The sequence below is a fragment of the Triticum dicoccoides genome, chromosome 4B (assembly GCF_002162155.2).
Source record: "Triticum dicoccoides isolate Atlit2015 ecotype Zavitan chromosome 4B, WEW_v2.0, whole genome shotgun sequence".
In the NCBI taxonomy this organism is placed as follows: domain Eukaryota; kingdom Viridiplantae; phylum Streptophyta; class Magnoliopsida; order Poales; family Poaceae; genus Triticum; species Triticum dicoccoides.
In genome coordinates, this window is record NC_041387.1 from 132,933,137 (window position 1) to 132,958,295 (window position 25,159).

Consider the following 25,159-nt stretch of genomic DNA (forward strand, 5'->3'; position numbering starts at 1 on the left):
TTTCATCACATAAAATACTCCTATCATACACAACCCCGGTTTCAGCCAAGCAATTGGTTCATACTTTTTAACGCGCTTCAGCTTTTTTCAACTCTCACGCAATACATGAGCGTGAGCCATGGATATAGCACTATGGATGGAATAGAACATGATGATGGATGTTGTGTGGAGGAGACAAAAAGAGGAGAAAGACTCACATTGACAAGGCTAATCAACGGGCTATGGAGATGCCCATTAATTGATGTCAACATGAAGAGTAAGGATTGCCATGCAACGGATGCACTAGAGCTATAAATATATGAAAGCTTAACAAAAAAAACTAAGTGTGTGTGCATCCAACTTGCTTGCTCACGAAGACCTAGGGCATTTTGAGGAAGCCTATCGTTGGAATATACAAGCCAAGTTCTATAATGAAAAATTCCCACTAGTATATGAAAATGACAACATAAGAGACTCTCTATATGAAGAACATGGTGCTACTTTGAAGCACAAGTGTGGAAAAGGATAGTAACATTGTCCCCCCCCCCCTTTTTCCTTTTTTGGGCCTTTTTTGGCCTTTCTTTTTTTTATTTTTAGCCTTTATTTTTTTATAAGGGAAAATGCTCTAATAATGATGATCGTCACACTTCTATTTATTTACAACTCATGAATTACAACTCAAAACTAGAACAAGATATGACTCTATATGAATGCCTCCGACGGTGTACCGGATGGGCAATGAATCAAGAGTGACATGTATGAAAAATTATGCAAGGTGGCTTTGCCACAAATACGATGTCAACTACATGATCATGCAAGGCAATATGACAATGATGATGCGTGTCATGATAAACGGAACGGTGGAAAGTTGCATGGCAATATATCTCGAAATGGCTATGGAAATGTCATAATAGGTAGGTATGGTGGCTCTTTTGAGGAAGATATAAGGAGGTTTATGTGTGATAGAGTGTATCGTATCACCGGGTTTGGATGCACCGGTGAAGTTTGCACCAACTCTCAAGATGAGAAAGGGCAATGCACGGTACTGAAGAGGCTAGCAATGATGGAAAGGTAAGAGTGTGTATAATCCATGGACTTGCATTAGTCATAAAGAACTCATATACTTATTGCAAAAGTTTTATTAGCCCTCGAAGCAAAGTACTACTACGCATGCTCCTAGTGGGGAGGTTGATAGGATTTAACCATCGCGCGCCCCCGACCTCCACACATAAGGAAGGTAATCAAAAGAGCACACCATGAAACAAATTTGTTACACAACTTTTACCATACGTGCATGCTACGGGACTTGCCAACTTCAATACAAGTATTCTTCAAATTCACAATTAACCAACTAGCATGACTCTAATATTACAACCTCTATATCTCAAAACAATTATCAAGCATCAAATAGATCATAGCATCCAATTGACCTCCTATGATAATTTTTATTATACCCAACTTGGATGCTCATCATTCTAGGATCAATTTTATAACCATAGCAAATACCATGCTGTTCTAAAAGACCATTAATATAATATAAGTGAAGCATTAGAGATCAACAATTTCTACAAAATCAAACCACCGGCGTGCTCTAAAAAGTATAAGTGAAGCACTAGAGCAAAACTATCTAGCTCAAAAGATATAAGTGAAGCACCATGTGTCTCACACTTCAATTCGATGTGATGGGTGAATCGGACTCGTCCGAGCCTCCTCATATCTGTTTTAGATATGGTCTAAATATGAGGGGTGTCGGTCAGCCCTGACATATAGGACCAATACAAGGGGTGCGGGCGAGCCGAATTTTTGAGATCGAACAAGGACCGTCTACGACGTGGCACGAACGTGCCATACGTGTTCCATTTTCTTTGATCTCCCGACGATGGCTCCGTGGATCGTGATCTGGAATATATAGACTTGGTGGCAGCTCGACAACTTCCAAGGCATCATGGTCAACTTGAGCTCTAGCTAGCTAGCGACGACACACAAGTCTGACTTGGGGAGCAATTACTGCACACGGCAGGAACTGTGTGCCCAACAGTCGTACAAGAAACCAAAAACCCCGCGGACAGGTTTCGTGAACTTCGCCAAACATTGCATTAGCAAATGCGGTTCCCATCGATCACATGCGCTCCTCTCTCTTATCCAAACTTAATCGTCAGAAACGGTACGTACCGGCCGAATAAGCTCGTCAATAGTCAAAGGATGGATGGGCTGCACAACGTGTCATCACGTGCGATGGATAACGCGTTCACTCCTCCCCAATAGCAGTTCCAGTTCTCAACTTTCAAACAAGCAGTTCAAGTTCGTCGTCCGCAACGCCACGGACGCGCTATAAAAGGCAACACGGCGAGGGCGCCATTCCTGCGAGTTCAGTCTTACCAAGCAGCAAAAGAGGGCGCAGTAGCTGGTCTCTCTAACGACAAAGCTTGTGCCCGCGGCAACGATGGCGGCTTGGGGAAGAGGCAATGCAGCGGGCAGTAAGGCGATTGTCGCCGGCGCCGCGTTCCTGTGCGTGGCCGCGATGCTCCTGGCGGCCACCCCCGCGGCCGAGGCGGGGGCGACAACGTACCTTGTCGGCAACGCCGCCGGGTGGACGCGCAACGTCGACTACGGCGGGTGGCTGGCCGGCAAGACCTTCCGCGCCGGCGACGTGCTCGGTACGTACCTCTCTCTGCAATGCACGTGCGAGTACAGCCTTGGACAACTTATCCCGATCTGACCATGCCGCGTGCGTATGTATGCATGCGCAGTGTTCAAGTACAACAGCACGTTCCACGACGTGGCGTGGGTGAGCAAGGGCGGGTACAAGAAGTGCATCGTGTCGCCCAAGGGGTACGCCCCGGTGTACCGCAACGGCTACGACGCGGTGGCGCTGCCCAGGGGCACGCACTACTTCATCTGCGGCGTGCCGGGACGCTGCAGCGCCGGCATGAAGCTCGCCGTCACCGTCTACTGATCATTCGATCGTCGCCCACCTCCGGACTGCATCGAGTGGCGTTGACCTTGACGTCCTACGTCGCGCTGGCGTGTGTAATTTGTGTGTGCTTGCATTGCGATTTGTGAGTTTGGCGTATGCATCACATGGAATGAGTAAACCTGGTGTTTTCTCTCGTAATACGCCGATGCTTAAACTTCTCTCGCGTGAGCTTGTCGTCTTTCAAATTTCCAAAGATACTAAGCTCACTTAAAAGAAAGCTCTTTGGTGCATCCATGATCGTACCACACCCGGTTTTCTCCTCCGGAACATGCGCGTGGTGATTAGTATTTTGGTCGCCATTTCTTTATACAAACTCCAATTTAGGCATTGTTTGTATGAAGAAACGACGACCAAAATACTTAGATCTAAAGTTTTTATGTACCTTCTCCGATTTGAACCAAAATACAAGTTTTTATGTGCCTTCTCAAAATTAAATTTGATATGAAAACAAATACTTGGATCCTCCTACTTAATTACTTCTCAATTTATTTTTATTTTTTTGTTTCTGTTTTTTTTTCTCCTAAAAGATGAGTACTCGCATACTTATATTCATAGGATAGTTAGAGAGGCTTCCACACCTTTTGTGATTGACTTCTTAGTAGTGGGAGAGCGGTCCTATAAAATATTATTTGGGGTTCGACCAAGCAAGGAGTGAGGAGCTCTCAATATTTTTGGTGCCCCGTGCGTCCCTTTGAAATGTAATATTTCAACCAGTCCTTCCATTTTCTCCCACAATATTGAACAAGATTAGTTGTTCATGACATACTAGTCGTTTACTATTTTACTTGTTACAATGAAAACAAAGCGTGCTCAATGCTTATGCGAGAAAACAAAATTGGTCAAGTTGAGTCCTAACTTTGAAACAAAGTATGATGTGACCCATACTTTATGACTTGAGAGTTCCACCTATACTTTCTACTTAGCTAGAATATTTTTGGCTAATCTCTATACTCACTTTTTTTAAGCTAACCTAACCAAAAATAGTCTAGCATGTACAATTGAATACCTACACTTAACAATCAACACTAGTGGTGTGGACGACCCTACAATGATCTAAAGTAACAAGTATAGTAGAACTCACCCCAACTCATACATCTAATAGGTAACCTCTATTATTCCTCATTTTTTTTATAGAGAGACCATGACAATGTCTTGGAGATAATCACAAGACTTTTCCCGAGCTAGGTGAAAAATTGAACAAAGTACATAAAAACATTGACCGGACACTGTGGGGCTAAGAGCAAGTGATTCCCCTATACAAATACAAAACTATCACACCTAAGAAAGAATGTCAAATAACCACATGATTGCATAAAAACTATGAGATAAAGATCATTGCGCAAGACTCTACACATGCAAAAGTAACTTCCCCCAAGCTTAAAACGTTGCGAGAACTAAGCTCAAGAAAATTATGAAATGAAAAGACAAAATGCGGTTTATTAAAGGAGAGTATGTGAAGTGGTTTACCTCCCCAATCCTAAAATTAAGCGACAGTAATAAACTTTTACCGTTGAGGTACAAATGACCTCTCCTTTAATGGACATGTACCATTGCTTGAACGAAATTTTGTTGATGTGGCCCAGTGGTTGCCTTTCGATAGAACCTGCTAAAAATGTTTTATTCTCTTGGAAGTTTTCCATTTTTTATAGCACAAAGGGTTAGATCACAAGTGAGTAAAACAGTCTCATAAAGGCAGGTTCACCCGCCTAACCAGCACAATTAAGTTGATAAAGTAAGTCTAGGAGGATATACTCTCCTAGGTTGTATGTGAAGTGCAAGTGAGAGAAGATATATGAAACACAAGTGTGCAGCCTCCTACGCGCTTAAATAAAAGCGAGATCCCACTTAAGGCGAGAATCTCACTACTAAAACTTTTATTGAGCAATGTTCAAACTGGAAGGCAGTATCGGGTGCTTGCTGTTGAAAATTGTAGAACTGAAGCAGCGTGCGGTTTTTTATACGGTCCTCGCACTAGGTCCAAGCCTATGTGAAAATAACACATGAAATAAAGGAAGTGATTTAGTATACGAAATAAAGTTCCTATACCTAACCAAGCAAAGAGAATAAAAGAAAACATAAAGTACTACAGAGGATTATAGGCTAGAGAGCTTGGAAGGTAAATACTGAACATTAGAATGCAAATGAACGGTTAAAAAGTAACCCACTGATCTTGGCTCGTCAGAATTAACAAAATGATGGGGTTTTGACATTGCTATGAGCGTGGGTACGAGCATCGGCTGGCTACACACTGTCGGCGTTCTGGATACGGGGGTACCCAGACTTGCCTGCATGCGGCCCACTGCGCGGCTTCATCGACGGCCTCGTACGACCCAGCTTCATCAACGACAGCTCAAGACCCTCGTCAGGCGGACGACGCCAAGACCCCCAAGGGGATCGGCCTCCTCAGGCTAACTCCCGAGGGGCGGAGAGTTCTATGCAAGGTGCACCTCACGAGGCTCAGCTGACGTGAGCCATGACGACCAAGGCCAGGCGGGCGCCAGGTGGGCACAGAGTACTAGTTTCCCCTTTGGTGCAAAGGAGGCAAGCGGCAGGCGCGGAGTCCCGAGAAATCAGTCAAATGTTTCCATTCTGGTGCAACAAAACCAAAACCGCCAGGACGGCAGGACAGAGGTCATCACTGAGCCCACCGCAGCGTCACCACCAGAGGCTTTTTTGCAGGCGAAGACCACTTTAGTCAGGATAGAATGTACTTCCCATCCCCCTTCAAATCTGGCCGTTGTGGTATCCCTTCCCGCCAATGTTTGGGAAGAGGACCAAGGCCACTATAAATAGGACTTAGCCACCATCATAGGGGATAAGCTCATCCTCACCCAACCACCTCACCAGCTCTCTTGAGCTCAAGAACACCTCATCTGCTGAGGCCAGTTCATCCACTATACTGGTTCATCCTCAGCCCTTCGAGGCAATCCACCAAAACGCTGGAGTAGGGTATTACACCGCAAGGTGGCCCAGACCAGGATAAACTATTGTGTCTCTCTGTCCCTTTGAGCTCGACGCGCTAGGCTTTGAGAAATCGCGAGTAGGCAGGCTGGATAGGTTGAGATCTCCGCATGCACCCTAGAGTTCGAACCTATCAAGGGTTTGCGGAACCCGACATCCGACATTTGGCGCGCCAAGTAGGGGTGCGTAGGGGATCCGCTGCTCCGTCCGTCACATCATGCCGCCGGCTTCAATGGCGGGCACTCCTTCGTTGACTCGCCCGTTGCAACGGGTGGAGTGGACATCTAAGTTCAAGCAAGAGATGCCGCCACGCTGCGAAGGCGCGGCGGACCCGAACGGCTTCCTCCAGGCGTACGAGGAGGCAGTCTGGGCGGCCGGCGGAGACGACAAGGTGAAGGCCAACTGGCTCCCCATGGCCCTCGTAGGCGCACCGCGCGCTTGGTTGCTCAACCTGCCGAAGTCCTCTGTGGCCTCTTGGGAGGAGCTGTGCGCCCTCTTCATAACGCACTTCACGGCGCCGGCGCCTCCTATCATCGTAGCTCTCCTAGGTGGCTCGCAGGCACCACCCTCCGACCGGCACATGAAGCAGTTCTACCGCCAAGCGAGCGCCGCCCTGGTGAGCTCGGGGGCTCCTCCGGGTTGGGCGGCGCCTAAGGACGATCTCGCCTTCGGCCCAAAAGATCATCCAGGGAGCAAGGCGGGAGCAGGCGCGCTCCCGATACTCTGCACCCCCAGCACAACGTGGCAGTTACCAAGACCCTCATCGACGATGGAGCCGGCCTCAACGTGCTCTCCGTGGAGGCATTCAGCCTACTGCACGTGCCCCCCGACAGGCTCCGCCCCACCAAGCCCTTCTTCGGGGTCGGTAGTAGCTTCACCAGCCCCCTGGGGCAGATCCATCTCCCAGTCACCTTCAGGACCCGCAACAACTACCGCACCGAGCTCATCGACTTCTACATCACCCGAATCGACCTGCCATACAACGCCATCATTGGGTACCTCGCCCTGGCCAAATTCATGGAGGCAACTCATCCAGCCTACAACCTCATGAAGATGCCAGGTAGCAATTGTGTCCTCACGGTGGCAGGGGACACCAAGGATGCGCTGCAGGCTCTCAAGCTCACCTTCAGGTCTGCGGCGTCCGCGCTGCCTGGCGAGAAAGGGGGTCATGAGGCCCCAGGGGCAGCACCGACCAAGAAGAAGCAGTTGTTCTCCCAAGACCGAGACAAGACAAAGCAAGTACCGGTTGATGAAGATGGGGCGTCGGGCGCCACCTTCACCATAGGAGCTGGCCTCCCTCAAGACCAAGAGAAAGCGTTGGTCCGCTTCTTGCGCGCCAACAAGGAGGTGTTTGCATGGGAGCCCAAGGACCTGGTTGGGGTTCCAAGGGGAATAATCGAGCATCACCTACAGGTATGCCCAAATGTGCGCCCAGTGAAGCAGAAGGCCCGCAGACAGTCCACCGAGAAGCAGACATTCATTGTACAAGAAACCCGCAAGCTGCAGGATGCTGGGGTCATCAGGGAGGTACGGTATCCGGAATGGCTGGCAAATTCAGTCGTCGTCCCCAAGAAAGGAGGGAAGAAACGCATGTGCGTTGACTTCACCAACCCCAACAAGGCTTGCCCGCAGGATCCCTTCCCGCTTCCTCGCATCGACCAGATCGTTGACTCCACCACCGAGTGTGACCTGTTATGCTTTTTGGATGCTTTCTCGGGCTACCACCAGATCAAGATGGCAGTGCAAGATGTGGAGAAGACGGCGTTCCTGACCCCCTGCGGGGTGTACTGCTACACCTGCATGCCTTTCGGGCTGCGCAATGCCGGGGCTACCTTCCAGTGACTTATGCACGTCGCCCTGGGTAGGTAGCTCGGGAGAAACGCTGAGGCCTATGTCGATGACATAGTGGTGAAGTCTCGGGAGGCAAAGACCCTGATTGAGGATCTAGAGGAGACGTTTGCCAGCTTACGCAAGGTGGACCTATGGCTCAATCTCATGAAGTGCGTGTTCGGAGTTCCTTCAGGCAAGCTGCTGGGTTTTCTAGTATCGCACACACTACAAAAAAAGACACATCCGTGACATTTTGGGCCGAACGAATTTTTTTCTGTCATACTTATGACACTTCGATGACGATAATTGTGACAAAATCCGGTATCATCATAGTGTAGGACCTTGAGAAGAGGTGTCTAGAGGGGGGGTGATTAGACACTAAGTACCAAAGTTGCAGTTTTTAAGTTTCTTTAAATTTGAGTGGAGTTTAGGCACAAGTTTAACATTCACAACACATAGCAAGCAAGCATGCAAAGACTATATGAGCAGCGGAAAGTAAAGCATGCAACTTGCAAGAATGTAAAGGGAAGGGTTTGGAGGATTCAAACGCAATTGGAGACACGGATGTTTTTGGCATGGTTCCGATAGGTGGTGCTATCGTACATCCACGTTGATGGAGACTTCAACCCACGAAGGGTAACGGTTGCGTGAGTCCATGGAGGGCTCCACCCACGAAGGGTCCACGAAGAAGCAACCTTGTCTATCCCACCATGGCCGTCGCCCATGAAGGACTTGCCTCACTAGCGGCAGATCTTCACGAAGTAGGCGATCTCCTTGCCCTTACAAACTCCTTGGTTCAACTCCACAATCTTGTCGGAGGCTCCCAAGTGACACCTAGCCAATCTAGGAGACACCACTCTCCAAGAAGTAACAAATGGTGCGTTGATGATGAACTCCTTGCTCTTGTGCTTCAAATGATAGTCTCCCCAACACTCAACTCTCTCTCATAGGATTTGGATCTGGTGGAAAGAGGGTTTGAGTGGAAAGCAGCTTGGGGAAGGCTAGAGATCAAGATTCATATGGTAGGAATGGAATATCTTGGTCTCAACACATGAGTAGGTAGTTCTCTCTCAGAAATAGGATGCTGGAAGTGTAGGTTCAGTCTGATGGCTCTCTCCACGAATGAAGAGGAGGCGGAGGGGTATATATAGCCTCCACACAAAATCTAACCATTACACACAATCTACCAAACTCGGTGGGACCGAATCGTTAAACTCGGTCAGACCGATTTAGCAAATAATGTGACCGTTAGGGTTTTCGGTGGGACCGAAATGCAACTCGGTGGGACCGATTCGGTTAGGGTTAGGGCATAACGTAATCTCGGTAAGACTGATTACACAAACTCGGTGAGACCGATTTTGCTAATTAGCTAACCAGAGAGTTGGTCAGGCAAACTCGGTTGGACCAATTATCAAACTTGGTGGGACCGATTTTGATAATGAGTCAACCAAAAAGTTTGCATTGTAATCTCCGTAGTACCGATTGCTCAAACTCGGTGAGGCTGATTTTGATAATGGACATACACAGAGAGATTACAATCCCATCTCGGTGAGACCGAGATCCCTATCGGTGAGACCGATTTGCCTAGGCTCCCCCTACATGTATGCAATCATGTGGATATGAAAATGGAAGCATGTGATAGCATAACCATGATAGAGTAGGCAATGTGTTACATGTATCTTGGCTATATGCATCAGAGCAAAAAGTATTAAAGAGAATACCTTCATGCCCATGAGTCCTTCTTGCAAACAGTATGTACATCAGCAAGAATTCCTCATACACATGATTGTGATGCATATACTTACCTTGTAGTCTTGAGTTGGCTTAGGATGAAATGAACCTGTATAGACAAGGTTAGATAACACAGATACATCTACTAGCCAGAGCAAACAGAAGAAATCACAAGAATACCAAGACTGGGATGACATGTAGAGAGTGAGTACTAAGTACCACATTGGATTAGACATGTCCCCAAGAGTAAAGATATGCAATGAATTTAAATGATTTCTTTTCCTTAGATATCTTGCTCCCCCTGAATCTAACATGGGATACTGGGAGAAGATAGGGAACAGAAAATCAGAGCTGAAGGATATAAATGAACAGAGCTAATGCAAACTAATGCAAATAAGCACATATGAACATGTCTTTCCCCTCAAGAAGACATGTGGCATCTCTCCTCTTGAACACCAAGCATCTGGGATCCTTGATAAATACTTTCTACTTAAGTATCCTCTCCCCCTGGAGATCTCTCTCTCTCTCTTCCTGAAGGATCTCTCTCCCCCTATGAGATGTGATCTTTCTCTAAATGATAGGCTTTGATGTGATCTCTCTCTCCCCCTTTGACATCAATTTCCAAGAAGGGCTTGATAAAGATGTAATCTCTCTCTCTCCCTCTGGAATTTTTTCGTGAATGGGTTTGATCCTTGAGTCACAACATAAAGCAAAGATTAAAAATGTGATGCTTGTAGAGGACAAGATTCATTGAGTGGAGCTGGATCAGAAGAAACACAGAATAAGTGGCAAACTGTTTTTCCTGTTGTGAAATCGGTGGCACCGAGTGGTATGCTTAGGTGGTACCAAAAAATTTCGGTTGGACCGAAAATAACAAATCGGTGTAACCGAGTTCATCGCAGTGAAAACACTTGTCACCTCAGCTCACTAGACTAATAAGATCTCACAAAGATTTGCAAGGAATTTACTAAATGATATGCAATGAATTGGATGCAGAAAATGCAGAGCAAACAGAATAAAATCTAGATGAAGTTTTTTTTGAAAGGGGAAACAAATATGCATGAGACAAATGCAAGAACACAGAAGAAAACACAAGGGGACTTCATCTAGAGATGGTCGACGATGAAGTCACCTATGTTAGAGTATATTGACTTAGGAGTCAAGTGAGATCACTTGATCATAGGTCATACTCATCGTTTAAGCTCAAAATGGGGTTGCCATTTTTCGTTTAAGCATCTTGATGTATTCACATCTTGTCGAGTTGCTTTAGCTCATGACTTGGAGTAAAGCTTCTCTAAGATGGAATAACATACCTTGGTTAGTGGTGTTGTCCATGTAGTTGAACTTGCGTGGGTTGCTCAAGGTTGATGTAGCTCATCAAGAATTTGCAGCACCACTTGGAATTTGAGTCCATCTACCTACATGGGTTAGTTCTTGCAAGGAAGAGCACTTGTGTATCCAAAAATGACAATCATGAAACTCAACATAGAATTTATCAAAGGATATGTTTGAATGGTTTCGTGCTTCCTTGTCTTCAGCCACCTTTGTATAGAGACTTGGTGATGTAGAGATTGCTCAAGATGTGAGTAGGTTACAATCTCATGGAGTTTGATTCAACCAAGTACCTACATGGGTTAGATAACATGCAAGATACAAATATATCCAAGACATAAGATTTTCATCATAAGAAAAATATCAAGGATTAGTCATAAGCTCAAGTCCTGCATGTATCAAATGGAGTTTCTACTCCAAGTTTGAAGCATCAATGATGTTCAATTCTCCTTTTAACCTGCAAAACACTTTCTCATCAAGAGGTTTAGTGAATATATCTGCTAATTGCTTTTCGGTGCGAACATGCTTAAGATCAATGTCACCCTTAGCAACATGATCTCGAATGAAATGATGACGAACTTCAATATGCTTAGTTCGAGAATGTTGCACAGGATTATGACCAATTTTGATAGCACTTTCATTATCACAAAGCAATGGAACATGTCTCACATATATCCCATAATCTTTAAGAGTTTGGGTCATCCAAAGTAATTGAGCACAACATGAACCAGCGGCAATATATTCAGCTTCGGCGGTGGATAAGGATACTGAGTTTTGTTTCTTGGAGGACCAAGACACAAGAGATCTACCAAGAAATTGACAAGTACCCGAAGTGTACTTTCTATCAACCTTGTCTCCGGCATAGTCCGACTCGGAATAACCAACAAGATCGAAAGAGGCCCTCTTAGGATACCAAATGCCAAAATTTGGTGTATGGATTAAGTATCTCACTATCCTTTTCACGGCCTTAAGATGACATTCTTTAGGAGCAGCTTGATATCGTGCACACATGCACACACTTATCATAATATCGGGACGTGAAGCGCATATATATAACAATGAACCAATCATAGAACGATAAACCTTTTGATCAACCGGTTCACCATCTTTGGTCAAATCAAGATGTCCACTAGTAGGCATGGGTGTAGACATACCTTTGCATTCTTGCATATTGAACTTCTTGAATAAGTCCTTAGTGTACTTCGTTTGAGAGACAAAAGTACCTTCCTTAGTTTGCTTGATTTGCAACCCAAGAAAGAATTTGAGTTCACTCATCACAGACATCTCAAACTTCTCCGACATTAGCTTCCCAAACTTTTCACTAAAATGAGGGTTAGTTGAACCAAATATAATATCATCAACATAAATTTGGCACACAAAGAGTTCACCATTAACCCTTTTAGTAAAAAGAGTAGAATCAATTTTCCCAATTTCAAAGCCTTTTTCAATTAGGAGCTTGGTCAAGCATTTATACCATGCTCTAGGAGCTTGTTTAAGTCCATAAAGAGCTTTGTGAAGTTTGTAAACATGATTGGGTTTCTTAGGATTGACAAAGCCGGGAGGTTGTTTAACATAAACTTCCTCCTCTATTTCACCATTTAGAAAAGCACTTTTAATGTCCATTTCGTACAAGGTGATATCATGGTGATTAGCATAGGCAAGTAAGGTGTGAATGGACTCAAGTCTAGCAACGGGGGCGTAAGTCTCACCATAGTCCATACCTTCGACTTGTGTGTAGCCTTGGGCGACGAGACGTGCTTTGTTGCGAACTACTTGTCCATCTTCATCTTGCTTGTTGCGAAACACCCATTTGGTACCGATGATGTTGTGGTTGTTGTCGGGCTTCTCAACCAATGTCCAAACTTGGTTCCTCTCAAAGTTGTGTAGCTCTTCATGCATAGCATTTATCCAATCCGGATCTTCCAATGCTTCTTCGACCTTCATAGGTTCAATGCTAGAGATGAAAGAATAGTTTTCACAAAAGTTAGCTAAACGAGTTTTAGAGCGAGTGATTCTCCCGGTTTGAATATCATTTTAGATTTGCTCTATGGGATGGTCTTTAGCAATTCTTGCTCGAACTCGTGAAAGCTTTTGCTTGGATCTTCGTTGAACATCTTCTTCATCTTGTTCTTCTTCTTGGTCTTCTTCATTGTTGGCGTTGTCGTTCTCTTGTCGTGGTGGAGAAGGAGGTTGTTGACGTTCATCTTGATGCACTTCATCGTTTCCTTCATCTTGGTGTGTCCCACTTGTGGATGCTTCCGTATCAACTCTTGGTTCACCTTGTCGTGAAGTAGAAGCTTCCACTTGGACAGACGAGGTACTCTCCTTCACCTCCGTTGGACGAACCTTGCCAATAGACAAGTCTTGGATTGCTTCTGAAGGATCTTTGTCTCCTACATCAATTGGCAATTGCTCTACTTGCGAGCCGTTAGATTCATCAAATTTCACATCTACCGTCTCTTCAACCTTTCGGGTGAAATTGTTGTAGACACGGTAAGTGTGAGAGTTTGAGCCATAACCTAGTAGGAAACCTTCATGAGACTTAGGAGCAAATTTAGAACGATGATGCTTATCAAGAATGTAGCACTTTGAGCCGAATACTCGAAACTATCCAACTTGGGGTTTGTTACCGGTGAGTAGCTCGTATGCCGTCTTGCCGAGTAGCTTGTGAAGATACAAGCGATTTGTTGCATGACAAGCTGTCTCAACCGCTTCTGCCCAAAAGTGCTTCGGCGTCTTGTACTCATCAAGCATCATTCTCGCCATTTCGATGAGCGTACGGTTTTTCCCCTCAACAACTCCATTTTGTTGAGGTGTGTACGTAGCCGAGAACTCATGTGAAATCCCTTCTTCGTCAAGAAAGGTGTCCACATTTGCGTTCTTGAACTCCGTTCCATTGTCGCTGCGAACCTTCTTGATCTTCACTTAAAATTGGTTTTGGGCCTTCCTAGTGAACTTTTTGAAGATCTTCTGAACCTGCGATTTATCATCAAGAAAGAACACCCACGTAAATCTGGAAAAATCATCAACTATAACTAGACCAAAAGAATTTCCACCGAGACTCTTGTAAGAGTTGGGACCAAAGAGATCCATGTGAAGTAGCTCAAGTGGCCTCTTCATGGTCATGATGTTCTTCACGGGATGCCTTCCTCCAACCTGTTTACCTTCTTGACAAGCACTGCAAAGTCTATCCTTATCAAATATGACATCATTAACTCCAAGGATATGATTCCCTTTAATAAGCTTGTCAAGGTTTCGCATACCAACATGACCTAATCGTCTATGCCATAACGAGCCTTTTGAGGATTTAGCGATGAAGCAAGTTTTAGGTTGAGCCTTTTTAGTGAAATCAACAATGTATAGATCACCTCTACGCACACCGGTAAAGACCATTTTATGATTGTCTCAACGAAACACTTGGCAATCAATTTCAGTAAATAAGACATTGAAACCAATGTCAGCAAGTCTAGATACTGAAAGTAAGTTGTACCCAAGAGATTCAACGAGCATGGCATTTTGTATGGAGCTATCATGTGATATGGCCACCTTACCGAGGCCAACCACCTTACCCTTTGAGTTGTCACCGAAAGTGACATACTTTCGAGGACTATCACTATCAGCAAGCTCATGAAACATGTCTTTATCTCCGGTCATGTGATCGGTACATCCACTGTCAAGGACCCATTCCTTTCCTCCTGACATATATCCCCGAAGATTTGCCATAAGACCAAAATGTCTCATTGCATCATCAAGATCGAAGTCACTATCATCATCCTCATCATAGTATCCATGTTCAACATCGTCATGTGGTGGATCAAATCCTAGAGAGGGTAATTCATTAGAATGATTTTGACAATGATCTTGTCTATGAATTTTTATAGCTTCGGAAATAATGTCACTAATAATACCAACATTTCCTTTGGCACGCATAAGGTTTGTAAGCTCAAATAGACGATCACCAAACATAGGATCACTAGTATTCATTTTACTCAAAGAAATAGACTTATGGAGAATTTCATCAAGATTTTTCAAAGAATAGTCAGGAAATCATTCCTCAAGAAATTTCCATATAGTGTAGGCACACTCAGGAGTAGGCAGTTTTATAATCAAGCTTCTAGGCAAGCCTCTAGTGATAAGATTAACAGTTCTAACATTCCTAATCATGTCAATAGACTCATCAAGGGTAGGATGCATAGGATCAACACAAGGTGCACAAGGACTAGCAATGTACTTGTTCAAATGATATTGATTGAAAATAACAAGCATCTCATTTTCCCACTCATGAAAATACTCTCCATCAAGAATAGGCACTCTATGTCTAAGACTCCCCAAAGTAGACTCATCCATCTTCCTCCAATGGTGATTAAACCAAGGCAATGGAGACCAATGCTCTGATACCACTTGTAGGACCTTGAGAAGAGGTGTCTAGAGGGGGGGTGATTAGACACTAAGTACCAAAGTTGCAGTTTTTATGTTTCTTTAAATTTGAGTGAAGTTTAGGCACAAGTTTAACATTCACAACACATAGCAAGCAAGCATGCAAAGAGTATATGAGAAGCGGAAAGTAAAGCATGCAACTTGCAAGAATGTAAAGGGAAGGGTTTGGAGGATTCAAACGCAATTGGAGACACGGATGTTTTTGGCATGGTTCCGATAGGTGGTGCTATCGTACATCCACGTTGATGGAGACTTCAACCCACGAAGGGTAACGGTTGCGCGAGTCCACAGAGGGCTCCACCCACGAAGGGTCCACGAAGAAGCAACCTTGTCTATCCCACCATGGCTGTCGCCCACGAAGGACTTGCCTCACTAGCGGTAGATCTTCACGAAGTAGGCGATCTCCTTGCCCTTACAAGCTCCTTGGTTCAACTCCACAATCTTGTCGGAGGCTCCCAAGTGACACCTAGCCAATCTAGGAGACACCACTCTCCAAGAAGTAACAAATGGTGCATTGATGATGAACTCCTTGCTCTTGTGCTTCAAATGATAGTCTCCCCAACACTCAACTCTCTCTCATAGGATTTGGATCTGGTGGAAAGAGGGTTTGAGTGGAAAGCAACTTGGGAAAGGCTAGAGATCAAGATTCATATGGTAGGAATGGAATATCTTGGTCTCAACACATGAGTAGGTAGTTCTCTCTCAGAAATAGGATGCTGGAAGTGTAGGTTCAGTCTGATGGCTCTCTCCACGAATTGAGAGGAGGTGGAGGGGTATATATAGCCTCCACACAAAATCTAACCGTTACACACAATCTACCAAACTCAGTGGGACCGAATCGTTAAACTCGGTCAGATCGATTTAGCAAATAATGTGACCATTAGGGTTTTCGGTGGGACCGAAATGCAACTCGGTGGGACCGATTCGGTTAGGGTTAGGGCATAACGTAATCTCGGTAAGACCGATTACACAAACTCGGTGAGACCGATTTTGGTAATTAGCTAACCAGAGAGTTGGTCAGGCAAACTCGGTTGGACCGATTATCAAACTGGATGGGACCGATTTTGATAATGAGTCAATCAGAAAGTTTGCATTGTAATCTCGGTAGTACCGATTGCTCAATCTCGGTGAGACCGATTTTGATAATGGACATACACAGAGAGATTACAATCCCATCTCGGTGAGACCGAGATCCCTATCGGTGAGGCCGATTTGCCTAGGGTTTGTGGCAGTGGCTAAGACATCTGAACTCGGTGACGCCGGATAGAAAGAATCAGTGGGGACGAGTTTGACTTTAGGTTTAGGACATATGTGTGGAAGTTGGAAAGTAGTTGAGGGTATTTGGAGCATATCACTAAGCACTCTGAAGCAAGAGGCTCATTAAGCAACACCTCATTCCTCCTTGATAGTATTGGCTTTTCCTATAGACTCAATGTGATCTTGGATCACTAAAATGTAAAATGAAGAGTCTTGAGCTTGAAGCTTGAGCCAATCCTTTGTCCTTAGCATCTTGAAGGAGTTCCCACATCCTTTAGTCCATGCCACTCCATTGTTGAACTTTTTTGAAATATACTAGATAAAAGTGTTAGTCCAACAAGAGATATGTTGTCATTAATTACCAAAACCACCTAGGGAGCACTTGTGCTTTCACATAGATGTGGTGGGCTCCTACTTCTATGCCAAAAAATCATGACAGAAAATGGGCTTTTCATCCTGGGCGGGCTGGAGACGTAGCTGCATGACACTCTTTAGGCCATCCATGACGGAAAAAACCGTGGTAGAAGCGAGGGCGAGGAAAATTTTGGGGAGTTCCCGGTTACGGTGGGTGGTCGGAGGCCGAGTGATGCGCGTTTCTCTCGTAAACGTACGCGTGTGTGTGCGAGGCATTGGCTCTAACTGAAACCGAGCGAGGCGTTGGGCTCTAACTGAACCCGAGCGATTGCACTGCAGGCTACGCGTTACTGAACCCGAGCGATCGATCGATGGCTGTTAACTGAACCCGATCGAGCGATTCCTTTGCTACTGCTGCTAACTGAAGCCAGTCGATTGGATGAACAGTGAGCGTTGCGGAGGGGGGGGTTGGATGAACAGTGAGCGGTTGGGGTGGATGCATGACCCCGTGGCGTTGCCTCTGGATGAACAGGACGACCCCGTGGAGGGCTGGATGAAAAGTACACGGTGGAGGGGTACCCGTGGAGGGGTGCTTGAACAGTAGCCGGTGGAGTAGCGCGCGGTGGAGGCTGGATGAACAGGAGCCCGTGGAGGCTGGAGGAGGTCGACGGTAGCCCGTGGAGGCTGGAGGAGGTTGACGGTGGAGATGAACAGTATCCCGTGGAGTCCTGTTTTGCGGTACGCCACACCCCTCCCGATGAACAGGACCCCCGTTTCGACCGTAGCGCTCCAACACAAGTCTGTTTCGTCCGTTTTGCGGTACACCACACCCCTCCCGATCAACAGGACCCCCATTTTGACCGTAGCACTCCAACACAAGTCTGTTTCGTCCGTTTTGCGGTACGCCACACTCCTCCCGATCAACAGGACCCCCATTTCGACCATAGGAGGTATGTTACCTCCGTTTTGTGGTACACCAGACCCCTCCCGATGAATAGGATCCCATTTCGAACGTGGCCAGTCGAACACAAGGCCGTTTCCTCCATTCTGCGGTACGCCAAGCCTTGTTTCCATTGCCTGTTCCGTCCAAGCCGGTTGGCTCCCACGCGTTCTTTTGCCTCCCGATGAACACAACACATTCTGTTGCCTCCCCATGAACACGGCGTATTCCGTTGCCTCCCCATGAACACGACGACGACACTGTTTCTCCATTCCGACCCAGCCATGTATACGAGCCCTGGCCATACGTATGCGCGAGTAGGCGTTCGAGACCCCGCCCGTATGTACACATACGTGGCCGTATTTTCTTTCTTGCACACTGGCCATTGTACGTACGTGTACATGCTACGTGCGCGCCTCTACTACGACACGTACGCGCCTCTACTACGACACGTGCACACCTCTACATCCACCAGTATATATGTACGTACACATTCGCGACTAGAATGACAACGCTACATACGCTTCGACCAGGTGGGTCCCAACTGTCAGGCACTTCCTTGCGTGCGAAGATGTAGCTAGTGGATCCCAGCAGTCAGGGGGGCGAATTGTTTTTTTTTTGCCCGGACGCACTTTCTTGCGTGCGAAGATGTAGCTGGTGGGTCCCAACAGTCAGGGGGGTGAATCGTTTTTTCCCCGGACGCACTTCCTTGCGTGCGAAGATGTAGCTGGTGGGTCCCAGCAGTCAGGGGACGAATCATTTTTTTCATGAAATACGATGGCCCATCCGGTGGGCCCCCGCTGTCAGGTGGAGGAATAATTATTTTGCACGTAATAAGGAGGCACTTCCTTGCGGCTGCCGTGGACCGAGTTGTCAGCCTCGCCACGTACAGTACTCTTCCGATGGACGACGGCTACCGTTGACCACATTGACCACGCCGCGCCGAGAGCACCACGGTGGTGGACGATGGCGAGGCCTAGGAAGGAGACGACACAGAGCCGGGGAAGACGCGGCAGTGGATGCCCACACGAAGAGGAGTACGAGGGTTCACTGGTTCGGCTGCGGTGTGAGGCTGCCGTCGCCGCAGAATAACAGGGGGTGTGGGTGAGTAGAGGGATGGCCTGGATAGCATTGGGAGTAGTAGGGGCGGTGAGGCCTCCGCGGCATCACATCCGTCCATGGGAGGCAGGAGCATGCGACACGACCGGCGCTGCTTTGGGCGGCTGGAGCACGAAGACCAGAGATTGAAGAAGCACTACGGCCGTTGGATGGACATCGTACGGTCATTGGAGCTAGAATCGTTCATATTGACTAAGGTGACAAAGCCCTCCGTCCCTGTCAACTTAGTAGGCCCACAAGTCAGCCTCCCACCAAGGAGGGTCCAGGCTAGCCGGGGGAGTATTTTTTTTGTGCGTAATAAGGAGGCACTTCCGGTGGGTCCGAGCTGACAGCGGGGGGAACATTTTTTTCATGAAATACGGTGGCCCGTCCGGTGGGTCCCAGCAGTCAGGGGGAAACATTTTTTTCACAAAATACTGGTGGCCCGTCCGGGTCCCTGCTGTCAGGTGGAGGAATAATTATTTTGCGCGTAATAAGGAGGTACTTCCTTGTGGCTGCCGTGGACCTAGCTGTCAGCCTCTCCATGTATAGTACTCTTTCCATGGAAGTCGTTCCTTGACCACGTTGACCACGCCGCGCCGAGAGCACCAGGGTGGTGGACGATGGCGAGGCCTAGGAAGGAAGGGGATGACGCGGAGCCGGGGAAGACGCGGCAGTGGATGCCCACGCGTAGAGGAGTAGGAGGGTTCACTGGTTCGGCTATGGTGTGAGGCTGTCGTCGCTGCAGGGCCTGGCTAGCGGTGGGAGTATTAGGGGGCAGTGAGGCCTCAACGGCAGCACAGCCGGCCACTGGAGGCAGGAGCAGGCGGTCTCACCGACGCTGGTTTGGGCGGCTGGTGCAAGAAGAGCAGCACTTGAAGAAGCAGCAAGACCGTTCGATTCAAATCCAACGGTTACTACTGCTACAATCGTTTGTTGACTAAGTTGACAAGCCCTGCGTACGCATTAACTTAGTAGGCCCATAGGTCAGCCTCCCAACCGGTGCGCCCCAGATGTCAGTGGGAGGAATAATTTTTTTCGCGTAATAAGGAGGCAGTTGATTGCGTGCAGCCAGGCCAGTGGAGGGAGTAGGGTGGGCCGGGGAAGCCTGCACGGCATCACAGCGGGCCACAAGAGGAGGGAGCAGGCAGTCCCGCCGGCGCTAGTGTAGGCAGCTGGAGCAGGAAGATCAGAGATTGAAGAAGCACGTCGGCCGTTGGATGGACATCCAATAGTCACTGCTGCTAGAATCGTGTGTTGACTGACAAAGCCTTGCGTAAACAAGTCAGCCTCGAACTCTGTGTCGTGTATAGCCCATTTGCTATTATTTTTTATTTTTTACTCATTTTCTAATTCATATGGAAATTATTGCAGCGCGTTTTCCATTTTTAGAATTGCTACCTATTTTCTGGTCAGTACCAGGGTTTAAAAAATTAACTAAATATGTGTGAAATTTTGAAAATTCGCAAATTTTGGCTGGGGAACAAAATATTCTTAATCCAAAAATTAGTACCCATACTAAAATAAATTTAAAAATAAATTAGTACTATGTCATGTTAAATCCAATGAAATACTATAAAATATCAGTGATTAACAAAAACAAAAAAAGAAACTAATATCCCGTTTGCTATAATTTTTTTGGAATTTTCAACCCCTTTGATATTACTTTTAACAGACACTGACCATACTCTTTGGCCAGGCCGGAATGCATCCCTCCTCATCTTGAAAGATTTGCAGCCCAGTAAGTCGAAGAAAACAAATAGGCCTAGCTTGGGTATTCTTCAAAAAGAAATACTGGGCTACCTATTTTCCCAAAGAAAAACCTGCTGGGCTGGTCATGTTGTTAGACGGGCCACAGAGACCGCACATCCCAGTTTATAGCCTGCTCCTCCAAATTACTACTCAAAAAAAGGTTGTGCAATTCTGTCGTTAATTGACTATACTTTAAAAATGATGTGGGTCCCGGATATCAGCAGGGTGGATTAGAGTAAAAAAATGAGGGGTGCATCTGAGTAGTAAAAGAGGCGTTTGCTTGTGTTCGGGAGTGGACCTGGTGGGTCCTACTGTCATACTCACATCTACAATTCTCTCCCAATTCACTATGTTGACAGGGACCGTTTCGGAAAAAAACTATGTTGACAGGGCCGGATGGCGGCGCCGCGGCGAGCGCACCAAGGTGGAGGATAAAGTGTTGTCGCCAATGTGCTGGGCTAGGTTGGGCATTCTTATTGAAAAATAAAAATGGATCAGAACTATTTACGACGTTGACTACGATTTGCATGGGTCTGCTGGTTGCAGGAAGAAAATGCTGGGAGAAAGAAGACTGGTCGCTATCTTTGCCTAAGAATAATATCGACTGAATGTAACGACACTATGATAGGAAATAATATCCTCCTGTTAAATCATGAATTTAAAGAACTGGTGCGTGAGCATTTAGCTTTATTTATTTATTTACTTATTTTTGTTTAGGGGACCATGAGCATGTACCTGGGCCAGATTCATGTGAGAGCCTCCTTTCCAGTTAATTATGGGCTCCTCTATTGGGCCTTCCTCAATGGGTTGCATGTTATCAACAAGTGGAAAATGTGTTCTGTATGAAAAATAGTATGCATTACATACAGTACGGGGCACTAAGGATTGAACCATGCAACGACTTCCAAAACATTGTGTTTGTCATTCTAACGACACATTTATTCAACCAACAGACGAAATATACTATTGATTGTACATTGAAAACAGCAGCAGCAGCAACCAGGGCTGGGGGTGCAACAGAAGCAGTAAGCAGGCCAGAAGAGTGAAGACGCAACACTCTCTTCCAAACCAAACATCATCCATTATTACAAAAGGGCTACCAAAAAAGAACAAGTGTATGCATCAAACTAAATAAAGATCCTACTACACCAAGTGTACGCATCTAACTAACTGGCTCAGTTAGATGTTACTATTTATTAAGCTGTGGAGATTGGCTGACGGCTTGAACTAGATGGGTGCCTGACAGGGGAAACTCCAGCCAGCAGGTCAAAGTCTGAGACTTGCGACCCTCTCTCCTACTTTGGGCTGCAGAGCATGGCGGCACATATCAGGGTATGGTGCATGCAGAGACGCATGGTACGCTGTGTACACACAGTTTTGCCTGATGAACGAAACCGCGCTGCCATCATGATCCTTGCCGTCGGTTATCTCCTGGTTAATCGGATAATTCAGTCTGACAAACAGAGAGCGTATACCAAGGCTAGTTACCAGCCTCCAGTCAAAAATTCCGGAAGGCCTAGAGAAGCTGGGATCCTGCTCAAAGACCTTACAGTGACTGTGATTGTATTCCGCGAGATCATTGTATTTGTAAATCATATTATACATATAAAGGAGTAGAATTCTTTGTTGTGCTTTTGAAAGTATATATAAAAAATGATGTATATAGAACTAAATTCCAATTGAAAATGGATCCCGCCTGAAAAAATAGAATATAAATGGGATTCGAATTGAGTTGGCACGGTAAACGTGCACTCTGCAAAATTTGAACGAAGCGAGGAAAGTCCCAGTAACCGCCCGAAACCAAAATCTGCGGGATGGAAATTACTACTGCCTATCCCTGCCACGCAAAGCCTATTTGCTGGATTTCTATAGGTTTTGATAGGGGTAGGTTTGTAATTTCACCCAAACGTGACGTAACCGCCTCTCACCCGGATTCATACACGGTGGGCGCCAAAACACAGTGTGTCCTCCGCCGAAATCGACTCCCTCCCCGATTCATATTCATACATGGTGGGCGCCAAAAAAAACTACCGTGGGCAAATATTCGGTGTATGCGAGATTACCGTCCTATCCCCAACCGACTAATATTGCTGTGATGTAGGAAATTTGAAACAGGGGCTAAGTTTGTAAATTTCCTCGCATTTGAGACAAGCGCGCCCTGAATACATGGTTCCCCCTTCCTCTCTACCTCCCTTTTCACCATTCCTACTCCGTGGGCGCCAAAACACCCTCTCCACCCCACCCTCCTCCGTCTGCCGCCGTCTGCCACCCCATCCACCGCTGTCCTCCTCCACCATGCCGGAGCTGATACACCGACACCGCCGTCCATTACAAGAGATCGACCTCTCCCATCCACGGCTTCGGACTGGGATCCTTGCATCCCGTCCTCTCGCTTCATCCCCGCCGTCGTCCACCTTGCCTGCGCCGCTCCTATGACCGTCTCGTCCACCGCGCCCCGCCGCCACCGTCTACCCTCCTAGATCTGCTTCCACGCCGCCGACAGCCATCGCTACGCAGCACCGTCAAATTTTCAGCACATGCATACATGGCGCCGCACCAGAGGCGGTACTCTTTCATATCTGCTCAGCTTATTTATTGCAGCAAGAAAATAGATTGCCACTACTTTACTCTGATTTCTTGTCTTGTTTGTGAAGTTGCCTTTGTCCGGTTTGTACCTTCAGATCCGCCATGGCACGCTCAACACTACACTCCCAATGCTTATGGTTTTCCCCTTTTATATTCCACACTAGTTAAATCACATTAGACTAAATTTCAAAATTGGGTCAGTCGATTTTTCAGAGCTCGCCGGAGTTTGCCGGTGCGAACGAAGGGGCTCGGGTGGTTGTGGGGCCTCGCCGAACAAAGAAAACTTGACGCGGGTGGGGGTGGGGGCGGGGGTGGGGTGGGGGTGGCGGAGGAACACAGGCGGTGGGGGGCGGTGGTCCGGCCGGCCGCCCGTGCGGTGTTTTGTATGGGAAGAATCAGAGACGAGGAAGAAGAAGGGTTAGGAGACGTAGGATCTTCATCCAACCACCTGAAATGGTCGAGAGATAGTTGGGAGTTGCATTCTTAATGCGCTCTGGTTCATCATGTGTGGGCATTGCGCAACTAACATTTTATTATCCAAACTGCTTGCTCTTCTTTACCATGTTCCTCTTCCGTTCTTCTTTAATATGTACTCTCTCTGTTCCTAAATACAAGTCTTTGTATAGATTCCACCATGGACTACATATGGAGCAAAATGAGTGAATCTACACTCTAAAAATGTATCTGGATACATCTGTATGTGATCCATAGTGGAAATCTCTACCAAGACTTATATTTTGGAATGGAGGGAGTATGGTAGTAGTACAGTATGTTCCTTGTACTAAAGATGAGCAGGGACATTTGCAGTGTAGAGGTCTATACGGTCGGTTGTGATGGACACTTTGAGCCTCTTTGATTCGTAGGATTTTGTAAACATAGGAATAGGATTTGTAGTGACTTGCCCACTTGAATCCTATAAGAATAGCAAGGAAATGCGGGGAGTTGTCTCGCCTTTGAGAGTTACACTGATATTAACAGTACCGCACCTTCAGTTGAAGAGAAATGGTATCCGAAGCCTTTCTAGCCTTACCGACAGTACTAGCACATATATTCCAGCAAGTTCCACTTTGCTGATTTTACTCTGATGCTTACGGTTTTCCCCGTTATATCTACAATGATCTGTGTAGCTGCTTTGTGTCGCACTAGCAGCAGTCCACTCTTGAAGCTAAACATTGCAATGACTTACAAAATTGGCACCAAGGCATTGAGTGCCATTCTGGATGCAATGAAACTCATACACTCACACATGTTGATTCTTTGTTCAGAATATGATCCTAATGACTATTCTAACCTCGAGAAGTCAAAGGCAGATGGCCTGTCCTGTTCACCCATCAAGGTGCCTTTTCTAATTTGGCAAGGTTTTATTGATTGCGGGTATCTTGCATATGTTGTCTTGCATTTCTTCTACTTTGTTGCACCGCCATCTCCTTAATTTACTCATCATATATGTTGAGATGCCATGCCCATCCATTATCAATACATATTCCATCTGTCATCATACCATGTTTTTTCACTCAAATGTTGTTCTTGTGCATCAGACATCAAAAAGGAAGAGGGTGATTGCCGAACCTGAAGGAGCACCAGCAAAGTCCTTGAAAAACGTGGTAGTGCCGGAGAAATCAGACATCACCCCACTTATATTGGTTGTACAACCAGTGACACAAAACGTAGGACCGACTCCAGCAGACTGTACCCATACTTCACTGGCCACACCACTAGCCCCACCACACAGGACCTGCACGCCAGCAAAAGGTATATCGATTTCATTTGCCATAGCACCAGCCGTACCACAGAAAAATCCCACTCCATCAAAAAGTACAGCAAGTCCACCGGCCGAAGACCTATCTCAACTGCAGAGACGGCCAATTCCTGTAGATTCGAACCCCGTTCCATTTATTCTCAGTTTAAAAGACAATGCTTTCAAT

At 46.4% G+C, this 25,159-nt stretch overlaps 1 protein-coding gene across 1 annotated transcript; it reads left to right on the forward strand.

Moving 5' to 3' along the window:
• The first annotated feature begins 2,286 nt into the window (after nt 1-2,286).
• LOC119293465 (basic blue protein-like) lies at nt 2,287-3,180 on the forward strand. The gene is made up of 2 exons (XM_037571942.1): nt 2,287-2,636; nt 2,730-3,180. The coding sequence occupies exons 1-2, from the start codon at nt 2,423-2,425 to the stop codon at nt 2,933-2,935; spliced, it is 420 nt and encodes a 139-aa protein (XP_037427839.1). The 5' UTR covers nt 2,287-2,422; the 3' UTR covers nt 2,936-3,180.
• The last annotated feature ends 21,979 nt before the right edge of the window (nt 3,181-25,159 follow it).

Excerpts from the sequence above, each read along its gene's own strand:
- LOC119293465 (XM_037571942.1), top strand. The coding sequence starts at position 2,423 with ATGGCGGCTTGGGGAAGAGGCAATGCAGCGGGCAGTAAGGCGATTGTC. Across the intron at positions 2,637-2,729 it reads CCGCGCCGGCGACGTGCTCG|TGTTCAAGTACAACAGCACG; the intron begins GTACGTACCTCT and ends ATGCATGCGCAG.